The sequence below is a fragment of the Rhodnius prolixus genome, unplaced genomic scaffold (genome assembly GCF_049639745.1).
Source record: "Rhodnius prolixus isolate KJV_2025 unplaced genomic scaffold, Rpr scaffold_7, whole genome shotgun sequence".
NCBI lineage: Eukaryota > Metazoa > Arthropoda > Insecta > Hemiptera > Reduviidae > Rhodnius > Rhodnius prolixus.
In genome coordinates this window covers 24,584,069-24,601,474 of record NW_027411582.1, presented here as the reverse complement: position 1 = coordinate 24,601,474, position 17,406 = coordinate 24,584,069, and the positions used below count along the sequence as shown (strand labels likewise).

The following is a 17,406-nucleotide window of genomic DNA, read 5'->3' as shown; positions in this document are numbered from 1 at the left end:
TCTTTTACAGGGTGTTCATTTTAAGTCGGCTCAAATGCATTTCATGCTTAAATGGTTAATCTGAGTGAAAAAATGGTAGAGGAAAAATTTGTTGCCCGTCACCTCTAGTTTCAGAATATGTAACTTGATTTTAGATTTCTGCCCGCATACGCGGCTGACGCGCTACCAAATGTGAGGTTTTGCGGTTGACCCCTATTTTCATTTACACAGTTTTAAGGGGCTTAAAATGTTATGATAGAAACCGGAAACCGCAATTCGATATCTTCAAAATTAAAGGTGCTAGGCTATTTCAAAATCTGGTATTTATTAATCCATATTTCAATTTTTTAACTTGTTATCAAAGAGAAAGAAGAGCACGCGATAGGTCATTTTTATGTATTTTTTCATCCCCTTTCTACTGAAAATATTGCCAAGGCAGTAAAGCTAGTATTTTCCTTAATATCGGGGAAATAAGTCGTTTTCCGAGTAATTTTTCTAAGAAAAAAATCAAATGTTAAGAGCTTTAGATGTTCTCAAGCCATAGACAAAATGGCTAAAAATTAATTTTATATCTGTTACAAACAAGAAGGTTTAATAATTATTTGGTAATTTTGGGAGAGTTGCGTTTAATTACCAAAAACATTGGAAACCTCCTGCCACATATTTAAGTGATCAATTTATATCATCTAAAGGATCAAACTTATTCCTTAATTTATCAAATAATGACTTTACGCAGCTTTTGCAGCATGTACTGGTGCCTCCTCTGGCTCGCAAGCCAGATTAGCCAGGTCAACTGCTCTCTGTATCTGAGGAATGACCTATCGCGTGCTCGTCTTTCTCTTTGATAACAAGTTTAAAAAATTGAAATATTATTAATAAACATCAGATTTTTGAAATGGCCTAGCACCTTTAATTTTGAAGATATCGAATTGCGGTTTTCGGTTTCTACCATAACTTTTTTTGCTCTTTAAAACTGTGAAAATGGGGGTCAACCGCGAACCCTCAGATTTGGTCGCGTGTCAGCCGCGCATGCGGGCAGGAATCTAATATCAAGTCACATATTCTGAAACTAGGGATGACGGGTGACAAATTTTTCCTCTACCATTTTTTGCTCAGATTAACCGTTTAAGCATGAAATGCAATTGAGCCGTCTTAAAATGAACACCCTGTTTAATAGCTCAACAGACCATAAAAAGATCTAGCCTACCACAATATAGTTGCTCTATTCCAATCGGCTATGATCCAGGAGGCACTTGTTTAAAGTAATTGCAATTGTAATTATTGTTTGCAGCGAGAGGATCTTCACTCTTCTATTCAATAACATCCGTTATTACAGGGAACCTGTATGTATTTAAATATATAGCACAAGAAAATAAAATAAAGCATTTAATAGCACGTAATCTAAATACAAATTACAGATCTTTATCCTCTTTTTTGATGTAACTGATTGATAAAAAATCTTGTTTTTTGGCCATATTTAATTGCTTTAATCACAGTTAATGGTCCAGTCCTCTGCATTGATTCGCTTTACTAACGTAGGCCAACGTTATGGATTCACCCTCAGCCTGCAAATTGGTTAGGATGCTCTCAAAATTTGGTTTTAGAGTTTCTTCGAGAGCTTTTTTAACCTTCTCATCTTCTCCATTTTCTAGAGCCTTCTTGTAACCACTAAAAACAAAAGAAAGTTTGTTTTTTTTAATGTATAAACAAAGCAAATTCGTAAAGCGAAGGTTTTAGAGGTTTTCTTGGGCTATCCTCACGCGGCATCGAAGGAAATGCTGCAGCGCCCCTGTTGGATCGTTTGGCTTTTTTTGTCTCTTCAAGTATTGTTCATTGTTTCTTCCTACTGAATTAATGAATCAGTCACCAAAAATAATGAATATAAAGTTCTCATGTTAGCAATTAAATAAATAAAATCCAAGGCCTAGACCGGGAATCCGAACCTAGTACCACAATCTTTGTGCCGGTCTCTCCACAAACCGTGGTACTCGGCTACCGTGACGCCTTTAGAGTTTTGTATTGGGCCTACTTTTTTTGCAATTAATCACAGATTTCTGCTTCAATTTTTAACATAACCCCAATGCATTGTATACCGTTCGAAAGGTGATCGTATGTAGATGTTTTTCCTGAATAGTGCACGGTTTTTTAATATAAAATGTTTTTGAGAAAAATGAAGTCAAAGTTTTGGGAAAAAAATAGAAACTTGCTATTTCTTATGTTTGGGCCACAAAGTAAAATACTTAATATTATTATTTTGGAATATAAATTAGCTTAATTAAAAGGAAATTTAACCTTCTTTCTAATGAGCTAATTGAAATTGCTGCAGCTATAATAGTTTGAAAAATGTAGACAACTGTTTGCTAAAAAGTAGTAATACCTTGAAAAAAACATAAAATTAAAAATATCTATAAAACGGAGCCGAAACGAGCCATAGTTTATACAGAATTTTTTGTTGCAAATGATGCCCAGAATCGCCTCCCGAAGTTACGGTAGTCTTATGCTGAACACCCTGTATATGTTAAGTAAGCTGCGTCTATGTTTTGTATAAAATAGATACTTAAATAGAAGCTTGCACTTTTTATTGACAAATTAAAGGACTACAAACAAACTAGTGAATTCTATCATTCAAAGGAAAAATGCTATTGATTTTGTTTATGGCTTTCATGGGATACAGTGAGGGATCTGTTAAGATTTTTAGCAAAGAATAGCTTCAGTTTTGTTTTCTTCAGGAATTTTCTATCTTTTTCACTGCTTCATTGTTTTTATAGAACGCTCACCCTTCTGAGTTGTTTTATCGCCCACAGGGGTTTTTATTATATTAATTAATTCTACTTTGCTTCACTAAAATTAAAAAAATATACGTAGAGATAGAAGGAGTAATTTCAAACAGTTACTTACTCTAATTGTTCTAGAAAATCTGAAGTATATTTGACATTATTTTCCTCAATCTGTTGCAAATATTTATAGCCTTCAGTTTCAGTACATTCCACAGCCTGCTTGCCCACTTCTTTAGCTAATTCTTTCTTCTGTTCGATTATATCCTTAGCACGGTTTATCTGCTCTGATCTAATGCTGTAGATCTCGTTAATCAAAGTGTCCAATTCACTTGTTAACTGTTGATTGGATCCCTGAAACAAGGATATCAAATGCGAAAAAGGTTACCATTGTGATACTATCTTTTCTGCCATTTGTTAAGTCTTAATAGGTAAACTGCAGTCAGATTGCATTAATGCAGTTTTAGAAATAAAACTAAATGGGTGAAAGAACTAACCATAACTGGCAGGACTGAAAAGGATCTAGAATTTTATCCTATTAAATAAATACACAAAAAAACTATATTTTACGTCCCAAAATCTCTAATCATAATAATAGAGCCGTTATTAAATTCTTAATACAAAGAAAACTTATTAATAAATAATTATTTTCCAAACTTATTGTTACGCTGTCACAGGGCAAACTCATGGTTTTGAGATCGACCTTCTGAACGAGTTGTCTTTGGTTTAATAAAAACTTCTCTAATGATTTTATTGAAATCTATAAAACAAAATAACTATTTCTTTAATTTTTTGGTGTGTATATTTATCATAAATTTAGAAATAAAAATGAAATTGAACTATGCCTAGGCTATAAAGGCATCTGGGGAGCGAAAAAGCGACAATTCTCTCCAGTTAACTTATTCTTTTATTTCTGCATTCTTTTGAATAAGAAGAGTCTTTAAAATGCTTTCTTTTAATAGGTTTCATATACGAGGTGTGTTCAAAAAGTAACGGGAATTTTCGTTTTTTGAAAAAAATATTTATTTATTCATCTACATTAATATTGTCGCCTTCAAAGTAGTCCCCTTCGCATACAATACACTTGTGCCAGCGCTTTTTCCAATCCTCGAAACACTTCTGAAACTCGATCTTTGTGATAGCTTTCAGCTCTTTCAGCGATTCGCTTTTAATGTCATCTATGCTTGTAAAACGACGGCCTTTTAATGTTCTCTTTATGTTTGGAAATAGAAAAAAGTCACATGGAGCCATGTCTGGCGAATATGGAGGCTGGGGCATCGTTAAAGTTTTGTTTTTGGCCAAAAATTCACGAACAAGCAATGAAGTGTGAGCAGGTGCATTATTGTGGTGCAAAATCCATGAATTGTTTTGCCACAAATCCGGGCGTTTTTTTCGGATTGCTTCACGCAAACGGCGTTGAACTTGTAGGTAGTACTCCTTATTGATTGTTTGACCTTGTGGCAAGAATTCATGATGCACTATGCCATTAAAATCGAAGAACACAGTGAGCATAACCTTCACATTCGACCGCACTTGTCGAGCCTTTTTCGGTCTTGGCGATCCAAAATGCCTCCACTGGGACGATTGAGCCTTAGTTTCGACATCATATCCGTAAACCCATGTTTCGTCACCTGTTATAACACGTTTCAGTAGATCCGCATCGTTGTCGACTTCATTGAGTGACTCTTGAGCAACTTCCATTCTCCGCTGTTTTTGTTCGAAATTCAACAATTTTGGAACAAATTTTGCTGCCACACGTTTCATACCCAAAACATCCGAAAAAATTTCATGGCATGAGCCAATTGATATGGCAACATCATCAGCGACTTCTCTGATTGTGATTCGGCGATCGTTCATAACCATTTCTTTCACTTTTTTCACGTTTTCATCGGTTGTTGATGTGCTTGGACGTCCAGGTCGTTCGTCATCTTCAACGTTTTCGCGGCCATCTTGGAAACGCTTATACCACTCGTAAATCCTTGTTTTACTCATAGCAGACTCACCATATGCCTTTATTAACATTTCACACACTTTATTTCATTTTTTACGCAAAATTTAATACAAATTCTTTGATCCATTTTTTTTAACAAACAAAAATCGCCAAGCTCGAAAAACACGTCTAACCTTAACGGCTGCCACTTAAGAAGTAAACAATGAATATTACTGAAAATTTTATCGTACTTCAGGGGCATGTGTACCAACATAATAAAAAAAAAATTTTACAATCAGACTCTCCAAACCCGCGAAATTTAAAAATTCCCGTTACTTTTTGAACACACCTCGTACATAGTTTTTCGTCATTTATATTGTAATAATAATTATTATTTTTTATTATGATTTAAGGCGCGTCAACATCTAAGGTTGGCGCCCGGAGCTTTTTCAGTGCACTGCCGGCTTCCGGACAGTGTTCTCTCGTTACAGACAACACTGTCCATCACCGGACAGTGAGCTGTAAGAAGCTCCTAGGAAGAGAAAATCTAAGGGTCAGCTGCTGGATTCGAACCCGGGACCTCCGCGTGGGAGTCCAGTATGCTAACCTCATAGCTAATCCCTTCCCTCCCCCCCCTTCCCTTATTATTATTATTACTATTATTATTATTATTATTGTTATTATTATTATTTTTAATTTTAATCTACGCCGCCCGTAAACCACAGCAGTTCTGCCAACCAACGTCGGGCTTCCCAGTATACAAATGATCCTCGTCTGAAGACATCATCCGATATAACAGAATTTCTTACGTCTTCGATGGAAGAATACACACGTCAAGATGTTCGGAGGACATAACCTCTCTTCCACAAAGAGTGCAGGTCGGGTCCACCGCCAATGCGATGTAGTTGAGCCTGTAAATAATCATGTGTCCCCTGACCCAATCTGAAGCACGCCACACCGGCCCGTTCTTGTCAGGTTAGGTGGAATATTTACCACCATTTTTCTATCCGCTTTTGCCTGCACCTCATTTATGAACGGAGACATGCAGCAGTTACCCTTTTATGTTAAAAGCATGCATGGAGATTGGTTGCTCAGGTTGATCCATTTTGTGCACCTCTCTTTGCTTAGATTCATCAGCCTTCTCGTTTCCAAGCAGCCCACAGTGCCCTGGACTCCATTGCAGCGCTATAATCTTATTCGTCATTTATAAGATGAGAGTTTGTTGCGTTTTTGCTTAAAACACTCTGTGATATCGCCTGATTTTTCTCCCACTCACTCTGAGTAAATTCTTCATTCCAAATGAAAAACAGTCAGTCAGCTGTTGTGTAATCAGAATCAGAAAGGCAGTGAATCCTTCCATTCTCTAAAATATGGCGGCCCTAAACTAATAAATTATGAATTTCAATTTTCTAGCAAAGTTACACTATGGTTTCAAGTTGGTTTACAATGTTTCAACACATTTTACGTCACTTGTCTGTACTTTGTCAGTCAGAGATATTATACTACTTGACTACTTCATTAATAATGTACGGAGAAGATTGCTTTAGATAGAATAGCGGATTTTGACGTCATAATTTAATGATAGAACATTCCTAAATTGAATTTAACATTCCTCTTCTATTATTTTACTGGTTATATATTATTTAGTCAGTCTTGAAAAATCCATGTTTGACGCAACATCTGCATTTTAATAAAACTCACGCAACATCCGGCTACTGAATTTCTTTAAGTACAACTTAAGAGCTTTTGTTCAAATTCCTAATTTTTGATTCTTTCAGAGCTTAAAAAAAATAATTTAAAAAAGCCTACCACACTACTCCAGTCCAAAAACTAATTTTTTTTTTTTTAGAAAAGTAATTAATCAGAAAAAAGGGTGGAAATCTGGGTGTTCTAAGGATTAAGGGCAAAACAAAAAACATTTTGGAGGCAAAACAGCTTTTTTAAAAAAGGATAATTCATTCCTTTGTGAATAAACTTAATACTTTTTTTAAAATTAAGGATTCAATTAGCGAGGAATCGGTTCAGAAAACAAAATCACAACTTCCATCTTTTTTACCAACGTTTCGACAAATATATTGCCTTCTTCAGGGCCAGGATATTACAAATAAAACAAATACAAACAATTAAGAATATTTAAACACTGGGCTACAAATACAACATATCGATACATCTTATTAAAACTATAAGAAATTATATCAAGAACAGTGTTCCCTCTAAGCTGTACGCGCGCACATAAATTTTAAACATAGCGCACATGAAAAATATTTGCGCGCACAAAAATATTTTGATTAAAATGAAGCAAAGAAACCGATTGCAGGAACATATGGATACGGTGATGAGAGTAAAATCATATACGAATGACGGAAACAATGTAAATTTAAGTTAACTTTATGCAGAATGGTTAAAGCCAAAAGGCTGGAGAGAGAAGTTATAAAATAAATGCCATTCATAAAAAATGTAATCCTTACTTCTAAAATTGTTCAATAATAAGTAATTGTGAATTGTCGTTCTTGTTTGTTTGTTTTGACGAATGTGTTAATTTTAAAAATTAGAAGCAGACAACGTTATTACATATTGTAAGTATACGAGGGTCGTTTGAAAAGTCCGTGCAAAAATAAAAACTACTTAATTTTTTGGGGTAAACCTTTTTTATTTTTCAACATAGTCTCCTTTTAGGCTTATACACTTCGTCCAACGCTGCTCTAGTTTGTTGATCCCTTCCGAATAATAGGATTTGTCCTAGTCTGAAAAATAGCCATTCGTTTCTGCAATCACCTCCTCGTTTGAATAAAATCTTTTTCTCGCCAGCCATTTCTTCATATTGGGGAACAAATAGTAGTCCGAGGGAGCCAAGTCTGGAGAATAGGGGGGATGTGAAACGAGTTGGAACCCTATTTCCATTAATTTTGCGACCACAACTGCGGAGGTGTGAGTCGTGCGTTGTCGTGATGGAAAAGGACTCTTTTGTGGGCCAATCGTGGGCGTTTTTCTTGCAGCTCGGTTTTCAAACGGTCCAATAACGATGAATAATATGCACCTGTAATAGTTTTACCCTTTTCCAGATAGTCGATGAGGATTATTCCTTGCGAATCCCAAAAGACAGTCGTTATAATCTTTCCGGCCGAAGGAACGGTCTTCGTCTTTTTTGGCGCAGATTCCCCCTTGGTAACCCATTGTTATATTGTTCTTTGGTCTCAGGAGTGTAGTGATGTATCCATGTTTCATCCACAGTGACGAAACGACGCTTAAAGTCCTGCGGATTCTTCTGGAACAGCTGCAAACCGTCCTTGCAACACTTCACACGATTTCGTTTTTGGTCAAGCGTGAGCAATCGCGGCACCCATCTTGCGGATAGCTTTGTCATGTCCAAATGTTGATGCAAAATATTATGTACCCGTTCATTCGAGATGCCCACAGCACTAGCAATCTCACGCACCTTCACTCTTCTGTCATCCATCACCATATCATGGATTTTATCAATGATTTCTGGAGTAGTAACCTCAACAGGGGCGTCCAGAACGTTCAGCGTCACTTGTGCCCATATGGCCACTCCGAAAATTTTGAAACCACTTATAAACTGTTCTAATCGAAGGTGCAGAGTCACCATAATGTTTATCAAGCTTCTCTTTAGTCTCCTGAGGCGTTTTGCCTTTCATAAAGTAGTGTTTAATCAACACACGAAATTCTTTTTCGTCAATTTTTTGAAAATCACTCGACTTCCTCGATTCAAACGAATGCCAAACACAAAGAAATAGACCGATCTGGCTGAAACTTGGTGTGTGTTCTTCCAAGAGATGCTACTAACTAAACATAACCTCGATACGCGCCAGTAGTGCTATCTCTCTGACTTTGCACGGACTTTTCAAACGACCCTCGTATAAATTTTCTTATTTTCTATTAGAATGGAAAAGGGAAGCCACAGAAATCAGCTAAATTCTGTCTTCACGATCTAATGATTTGACTTGATTTTAGGGTAGCTTTTTCATTGTGTTCCGTCGTATTGTATGTAGTACAAGTGGTATGCTGTAAGATCGAGTCAATGCGTTTAAGTAGGAACAAAATTTGGCTAAATATTCACATTATTCTTGTATTGTCTTTTTTTTTTATTATATGCGCTTTTTTAAATTTCTGTACAAAATTTGTTTATTTTAGAAAAAACTGCACACACTTAAAAAAGTGTGCACACAGGTCACAAAAAATTAGAGGGAACACTGATCAAGACACAAGTTATTTTGTTTACACGCCGCAGACCGGTTGTGAATAGTTTTGTCCAAATTAATGGTAACTCCCTTCCGTGGAGTAAGGAAGTTAAATATCTCGGGTTGGTGTTACGACTCCAAATTAACTTTCACCAAACACATAAACTCAGTGTGCGATAAAGCGGTAGGAATTATGTGCAGTCTCTTTCCTCTTTTGAACCGCAACTCTAACTTAGATTTTCTTAATAAAAAACTTATCTACTATCTCTATATCCGCTCCGTACTACTATATGCAGCCCCTGTGTGGTCCAATACTTGTTGCACCAATTACGGGAAGTTACAAAGAGTCCAAAACAAATGCTTAAGACTAGTTGGGTCATATCCCCGGGTGGACACCCGTAGATTACATGCATGCAGCACTTGACGTTTCCAACGTGTCTACATTTGTCTACAATGCTACGGAAAACTTTGAATCTTCCTGCACACATAGTCCCTACCAACATATAAAGAGTATTGTTGACTATAACTTAAGTTCACTTAATTATAAAAAATATAAGTATAGAAGGTTTAAGCATATCTTGCTTTAATTAACTGTATGTAGTAAGGTTTTTTTTAAAAAAATTGTTTGCTTTAGTATTAAGTTCGACTTATATCGACCAATGTAAATATTAACATGGGAGAGTATATAGGCACTGCAGCCTGAAACCTCCTTTTACATATATTTGTATAAAAAAATTTTGAATTGTAAATAAACTTTTCAAATTCAATTGTATAAATTTATAACTTATATATTATTTTTTTTTTTTTTTTTTTTTATTATCCTTTAAATGAAATTTACACCTGTACCTACAGGTGCAATAGGTAAATGCGATAAATATATGTGGATAGCGTGGCAGACGTGAATGACGGTCATCCATTGATGGCCGCCGTTAGTCACCCAGTTGGTCACGGGGCCAACGGCGCCTCAGCCGTCTTCGAGGATTGGAGGGTAGCGTAGTTGTAGACAGGTTTGCAGCTAAAGGGTTGGGATGCAGTGAGAGTTTTTGGTGAAAATTTTTGTATCGAATTTTGGCAAGTTCGGAGATAAGTGGAATTTGGAGATCTGTATGTATAGTGTGGTTGCTTACATAGAATGGAGCGTCTAGTATGCGGCGGAGAATTTTGGATTGCAGTGTTTGTAGTCTATTGAGGTTGGATTTTTTAGCTGTACCGTAAAGTTCGAGTCCGTAAGTCCATATTGGTGTGAGAAGGGCTGTATAGAGTCGTCGTTTGTTCTGTAGTGAGAGTTTTGAGCGTTTTCTTTTTTTAAAAATTAAATTTAAGGCGCATTAGCGTAAAGTAATAGCCTATTTTTCCAGGAGGGCTAAAGCCAACCTCGTAAACGTCTAACTACCCAATTAGGTGTCGTGGACGGAGGCGACTAGCAAACATACTTTACTGTAAATCTCTTTTAATAACCATTAAATAAAATCCAAGGCCTAAGACCGGGGAATCGAACCCAGTACAACCAATACATATTAGCTTTACAGGTCTCGCCTGTAACCCGCTCGGCTACCGTGGCGCCTTGCGCAGTGGCAATATCTTAACCAATGAAGGTCCACCTGAGGTGCGATTATTGGCTAGTTGAAAACTTTTACCAATTTATTTATATTCTTCGTATATTTTTGCTTGTAGTTTTTTGACTGCTAAAAATTTAGCAGTCATTGAATTTTTTTTCCTATTCATTTAGATTAACCACAAAGGCTTTTCTGTTCCACCAAAAAAGTGAGAAGGAGAATACCGAGTTAATTAAATTCATTTATTTAAAAGAAAAGACGAGACTCCCTTTTTTTACAGATTTCTATAGAAATAATTAAGATTATAAGATTAAAACTCTTTGAACTGTTTAATATTCTGAAGTCTTTTTGCTTTTTTCTTTTTGTTTCTCTAAAATATTCTTCATTTATTGTAAATTTATTTCACTAAAGTATGTATATAATATTGTTTCAGATAAATTTCACGATGAAAACAGCCTATATATAAACGGTAGACAAAATTGGTGCTCAGAAATTGGATTTAACAGCTCGATACAATATTTATCGGTAAGTCTTTGTTGTTTGAATATGATAATTTTATTCATTTTTCATAAAATTACTAGCAAATCGGCTTAAACGATTTCCAAATAATCTTCTCCTCTTGGACCAGTATAAATACGACAATATTTTTGGTTCCTCTAACATCAGCGGTTCCCAATCTTCTTTCATTAGTGTACCCCTTTACCTGATTGTTTCCTCAGTGTGTACCCCTAACATATATATAATCTTTCACTAGAAACAATCTTTCACGTACCCCAGGTTGGGAACCGCTGATCTAAACAATTGTACTTATTGCATTAAAGGTACGAAGATCGTTGCATGAAGTAGGTGTTATAAAAAACGTTTTTTTATAAAATATTGTAACACTAAATTAGAAGTATAATATTTATATTGGTTCTAAATATTGAAATCACAATTTACCAAAAATCTAAAACTAGAAACAGGCGAACTAAAATCTGTAAATCAGGTTAACATCACTAGTTAACTTAAGAGGATTTTTTTTTTGCAGCCAATACTGTTAATAAACAAAAATGCGCTAATATTTATTATTTCATTAATATACGAAAGTAAATTATTCTATGGTAGCCATTGGTAGCCGAAAGATACTGTTTGCAGATAGCAGCTCACTCTGAAGCAAGAGAAGTATCGAACATTGCAGTAATTATACTGCAGATCGTCTCTCCATACACAGTGTTGCACATTCTAATGATTGTTCATTGTTATCCTTAATTTCTTAACGCTTGACAATGAGGTTTCTCATAATTATACTATTTCAGAGTAATGTACACTTTCATTTTAATAATAATAATGTGAATAAGAACAATATTAATAATAATAATAAGAATAATAATGATTAGTATAATAAGGAAGTATTAATACAGTACAACCTCGTTTAACCGGCCCTCGGATTAACCGGGATCTTGTTGAGTACATCATAAGAACACCTAGATCGGCGCCGAAACAAAAGTTAATTTTCGGTGGCGACAGGCAAAATCTTTTTGTCTTCCGATGTAACATAATTGTAGGCGTGGCAGCAACTCTTTTATACCTGATTTTCTTGAAGGGTCATTATGTATGTATATAAAAACCCAAAATATGGTGCAATTAGTACTGAATTTCTTGGGATTTACCCACGGTCTTACAAAAAGATCTTACAAAAGACCATGAGTTTTACGTGTCCGTAAATTATTGATTTTTCAACTTCACGGTTATAAGTAATATTTTTAGTGCATAATTACCTGCATTATTTTAATCTTCCCAGAGGAGCAGCCTAATCTCAAGAGCTAGTCTTCAGTGCTAATCAGTTCACCCTGCAGAAAACATCTTTCGGTTTGCCCTTTGAATTTTTATTTCACTTACGCAATGGAATCCCGTTAAAAAAACTGGTGCTAAATGTAAACGTATTTGTTTATCTATCGAAGATAAAATCCACATCGAAACAGTAATGTATTATACTATGTAATACTGTGTATTCGGTTTAACCGGGATTTCAATTTTCCGGGGTGGGTATAGCCGGAGGTCAGCCCGGTTAATCGAGGTGGCACTGTATAACCAATTTCAGTAATAATATTTTACCAAGGTTCGATCTAGGGTCAAGGTCATATTTAGGGCTTATGCTTATTAACAATTATCCTTTTTTTAACCTTAAAAGTTCCTTTTAAATATTCCTTTAAATTCCAATTGTACAGTTTATCCAACTTAAGAACAAAAATAAACTAAAAATATAAAATTACACAGAAATCAAGTAAATTCGAATCAGAAATTTTACCCCTTGACATTAGTGATTATTAAGACAAGTAGTTTTCTATTAAAACTGGTTGATCTTTTTGTTAATAGTAAATGACTTAACTATTTGTTAATAGGAAAGAACAACGAAAACTTATTAAAGTCATGTTAAATGTTGGTAAAACTTGTAAGCTCAACTTGATGCTAGTAGACTAGTGATGTAGTACTTTGTCCTCTTCAAGTTTCTCCCATGTATTTCAATCAATCAAGTAGCTTTAAAGTTTGTATAGCCTGCTAAGTAATATGTATTAACTCTACTAAATTCAAACTCAAAAGAAACATTTTACAACTATACTATCACTCGTATTTTTGTGCATTTATATTTTTACGACAGGCAATAAATTAATTTTTATATTGTGGTGTACTAAAAATGGATAAAACAACAACAAATACTCTATTGTTTGTTTTAAGTACTTTTCTTGTTTATATGTCACAATGTGTATGTAGTTATCACCAAAAAATCAATTATTTAATGGGGGAAAGGATTAGCTCAATCGGTAGCGTATTGAATTCCCATGCGGAAATCCCGGGTTCGAATCCAGCTGCTGGCCCCTTAGATTTTTCTCTTCCTAGAAGAATAAGGAGGATACGAGGTCTGTAAATTAAGTAATGAGACTGATTTTTTTAAATTTGTTTATTCAACACCTTCAAAATAACTTCCTTCTGAAGCCATACAGCGCTGGAGACGTTTCTTCCACTCCTCATAGCAGTGCTCGAACTCCGATACTGGAATAGCTTTCAGCTGGCCGGTTATAGCCGTTTGAATGTTTTTCGACTGTCCCAAAATGAGTTCTGGAACCCCCATTTTCTGGAAAGTGGCATTACTGGTGACGAGTCTTGGGTGTTTGAGTACGACCCAGAAACCAAGCGCCAGAGCAAGGATGGCGAAGTCCAAGATCAAGTGCATGCTGATATGTTTTTTCGATATCCACGAAATCGTCCACAAACGAGTTTCTACCTCAAGGTAAAAACGGTCAATCAACACTTTTACCGAGAGGTTCTTCGAAAAACTTCGAAAAAGGGTCATTCTCGTGTGAGACCCAAACATCAAGAACAAGTGGGTGTTACATCACGGGTAATGCTCCTTATCACACAGTAAATTCAATAAACAGAGTTTTTTGGCCAGTAAAAACATTCCTGTGGCTCCTCCAGCCTCCTTATTCGCCTGACTTGAGTCCTACTCTTCCCGAAGTTGAAAAATCACCTGAAGGGAACTCATTTTGGGACAGTCGAAAACATTCAAACGGCTGTAACCGACCAGCTGAAGGCTATTCCAGTATCGGAGTTCGAGCACTGCTATGAGGAGTGGAAGAAACGTCTCCAGCGCTGTGTGGCTTCAGAAGGAAGTTATTTTGAAGGTGACAATATAGAATTGTAATTCTTTTTTAATAAAAAAATTTAAAAAAATCAGTCTCATTACTTAATTTACAGACCTCGTAAGTTGCTATTGAAAATTCATTCACGCTTCACATTTTCGAGACTAACGCCGCTCATTTCCGTATTTTTAATTGATACAAATTAAATTATTTAAGAATTTTTTTGTCGTAAATCAAATAAAATTATTATACATTGTCCAAAAAGAGCACGCTAAAAATAATCTAATAAAGTTAAACATTATTCCTATCTGAAAATTATCATATTACATTGTTATAGAGCCAGCAATAAACTAACTGTAAAATTATAACAAACGAGCGCAAATAGACAATTAAAACGGAAGTTAAACAATGTAATATAATCGGAAACAAAATTCCTGTGTATATAAAAAAAAAGGCCATGACCTAAAACGTTTTTTCATTTTGTGAGTGACAGCGAGATAAAGTTAAGGGACATGATTATCACGAAGGAAGGAGATAATAAATCAAAATATAGTTTAAATAATGTACTAACAATTCTTTTTTAACCAGGTAAAGATAAACAAAAATTACTTTTTCGGCTTTAGTAAAAGTGTAAACTTGAACCGAGTTTCACAAATGCAAACAAACGACTTTTAGATGGTATTTCAATTTTTTAAATAGCGAGCTATTTATGATACTAAATAGAATGCAACATGAAAAACTCGAGTAAGATAGGAAAGATTAGGGTACTTTGAGATTGAGCGAAGGTTAGAGCCGAAAGCAATAACAGACCCAAGATCCAGTCTAATGATTGCAAACCATACAAGAAGATGCCTCATATTGCTTGCAGTCCCCAAATAATAGTAAATGCTTAACCTGTTTCATATTCACATGAAATTCGCGTAAAATGTGCTGATTAAAAAGCAGCTCACTTAAAATTGTGAGAATACCTTATTCAATAGAGCGTTTTAATAAAATTAAACTAAACTATGCATGCGCCAAATCCTAACGACCGACAGCTGTGCAGCGTAAAGCCTTCTTTTTCGATTGCAGCGTCTCACCGTGTTTGTAGAGATATCTGTCTGACCCAGAACCGTCCTTTGTGTAAGGAGGTGTTAGTTTCGTTTTGCGCGAAAACATGATACTACATATGTAGTAGAACAAAGAATTGTCGTGAAATTTCACATGAAACTGGGTACAACCGCTACTGAAACTTATCTTTTATTAAAAGAAGTTTATGGCGATGAATGTTAATCACGAGTGCGCAAGTTTTTGAGTGGTTCAAGCGTTTCCAAGATGGCCGCGAGAAGACGTCGGAGATGATGACTGGCCGGGTCGCCCTTCCACGTCCAAATCGGATGTAAATATCGATTATAATTGTTCAACATTATTACCGTGAGGTGCTTGCTCAGCTCCCGAAAAAAAGACCCGATTTGTGGAAGAACAAGTCACGGGGTTCTCCATCAAGACAACAGCGCCCGCTCACACTGTATTGCCTGGTCAAGACGTTTCTAGCCCAAGTACAACATCCCAGTTTTTTAGGCCATCCGCCTTGTTCGCCTGACCTGGCCCCATATGACTTTTATCTGTTTCCCAAAGTCAAATCTGCATTAAAAGGAACACGATTTCGGTCCGTTGAAGCTGTGAAAGAAAAAGCGGCACGCTTCATGCAGGAGCTCACAGAAAAAAGACTTCCAGCACTTTTTCGAACAATGGTAAATTCGCATGGAGCGTTGTAGGGATAGAGGAGGGGTGTATATTGAAGATGATAATAACTAAATATGTATAAATTTAAAATAAAATGTTTTACAGCAATAGTCTCGTTATTTAATAGCCACACCTCGTACATTTGATGGAGTCAGGATCAACTGAGTCAGTTGAGGAAAAGAGAGGTTTTGTTTGGGTTACACCAAAAAAATATACTGTGCCTATTTACGCACAATAAGACACTATGGTAGGCATTTGTTATTTGTTGCCGATGTTAAGAGATTCGTAAGTAATGTCCAACATCACAATGAGCTCTTTTAAGTTAATGGCTAAAAAAAAGGCAGTAGCCATTTGAACAGAATTAAGATATACAACAATAATGATAGCAATAATTTAGTATTAAGTCTGGATTTAGAGAAAAATTAAGTATTTTAGTCCAGCTGAATACCAAATAGCTTTTATTTATACTCGTAGAATCTGCAATGGTTATTTATGCATCAAGTAAATACCATAAAAGTTCTGCATTGCAGGTGTCAATTTTTTTTCTGCAGAAACTTCAAATGATAGGGGAGAAAACTGCTGCACTTATAATAATAACAGGCAATCAGCAAAGAGGTATATGTTCGCATTGAAGGACAAGTGATTTACTTAAAACTACATAACTAAGTGAGAAAGTAAGGTAATGTCTATTTATTCGTAGCTTTTTTTTAGTGCACTGCCGGCCTCCGGACAATGTTCTCTCGTTACAGACAACACTGTCCATCACCAGGGCAGTGAGCTGTAAGGCGGCTACCTAGGAAGAGAAAATCTAACTTTACTATTAAATACTTATATGATATTAATCATGAAATAAAAATTTTAAGGGGCCTAGACCGGGAATCGAACCTCACTAATCAATAACAATACATCTTTAGCTTTATGTATCTCGCCTCTAACCGCTCGGCTATTGTGGCGCACGGACAGTATATGGACTAAAATCGTCTGTTAAGTGTACACTATTGCTGTTCAAACACAATTTACATCTAACTAACTAGTTAACGTTAATACTGGACACAATTAGAGTTGTAATATTTTATTTCTTCGTCCGTTCTCTATTTTAAACAATCAGTGATTTAAAAAAAAAAACACTTTTTCAGAGACCAGAATATCACGAAACAAATATTTACAGTGATAAAACTGAATATAAAATTTGAAAAAATAAAAATAATAACTTACGTGTACAATAACACTAAGAGTGAAAATAAAGAGAACAATGTTTAACCTTCTAAGTTCCATGTTGTACTAACTAAGCTTAGAGAAATGCAGGTACCTTTATATAATACTAGTCGTGATAAAATCATAAATATTTATTTCCGCTAGACAATTCATTCATCATTTAATACGTCACTTTATATATTATACTATTACAATATACAATATATATATATATATATATATATATATATATATAATATAATGAATAAATCATTCGGCCATTAATATTCTACTTATATTTAAATAAGACACATTCCTACATACGTTAAACTCATACTAGACTTTTCATTGTTTATTTTTTTAAAATGTTATCAAAATAATTGGTTCCATAATTATCATAGTTGATTATATATAAAGGAAACTACAGTA

General features: G+C 35.2%; 2 protein-coding genes and 1 non-coding gene across 7 annotated transcripts in view; 2 read left to right on the top strand and 1 right to left on the bottom strand.

Annotated features, from left to right (window-relative positions):
- Positions 1-17,406, top strand: part of LOC141447239 (vascular endothelial growth factor receptor 1-like) — a 534,132-nt gene that overhangs the window by 214,858 nt on the left and 301,868 nt on the right. For all 5 annotated transcript variants that reach the window (XM_074114561.1, XM_074114562.1, XM_074114558.1 and 2 more), the window contains one exon: positions 10,872-10,963. The gene's annotated coding sequence lies outside the window, so the exon portion shown is untranslated. The remainder of the gene's footprint in view (positions 1-10,871; positions 10,964-17,406) is intronic.
- On the bottom strand, positions 1,351-17,080 carry LOC141447240 (uncharacterized). Its single transcript, XM_074114563.1, has 3 exons — positions 16,999-17,080; positions 2,878-3,107; positions 1,351-1,647 (listed from the first exon to the last, which is right to left on the bottom strand). The coding sequence occupies exons 1-3, from the start codon at positions 17,056-17,058 to the stop codon at positions 1,476-1,478; spliced, it is 462 nt and encodes a 153-aa protein (XP_073970664.1). The 5' UTR covers positions 17,059-17,080; the 3' UTR covers positions 1,351-1,475.
- On the top strand, positions 10,443-10,579 carry LOC141447656 (U4 spliceosomal RNA). Its single transcript, XR_012454503.1, has one exon. It is a non-coding gene; the product is annotated as a U4 spliceosomal RNA (small nuclear RNA).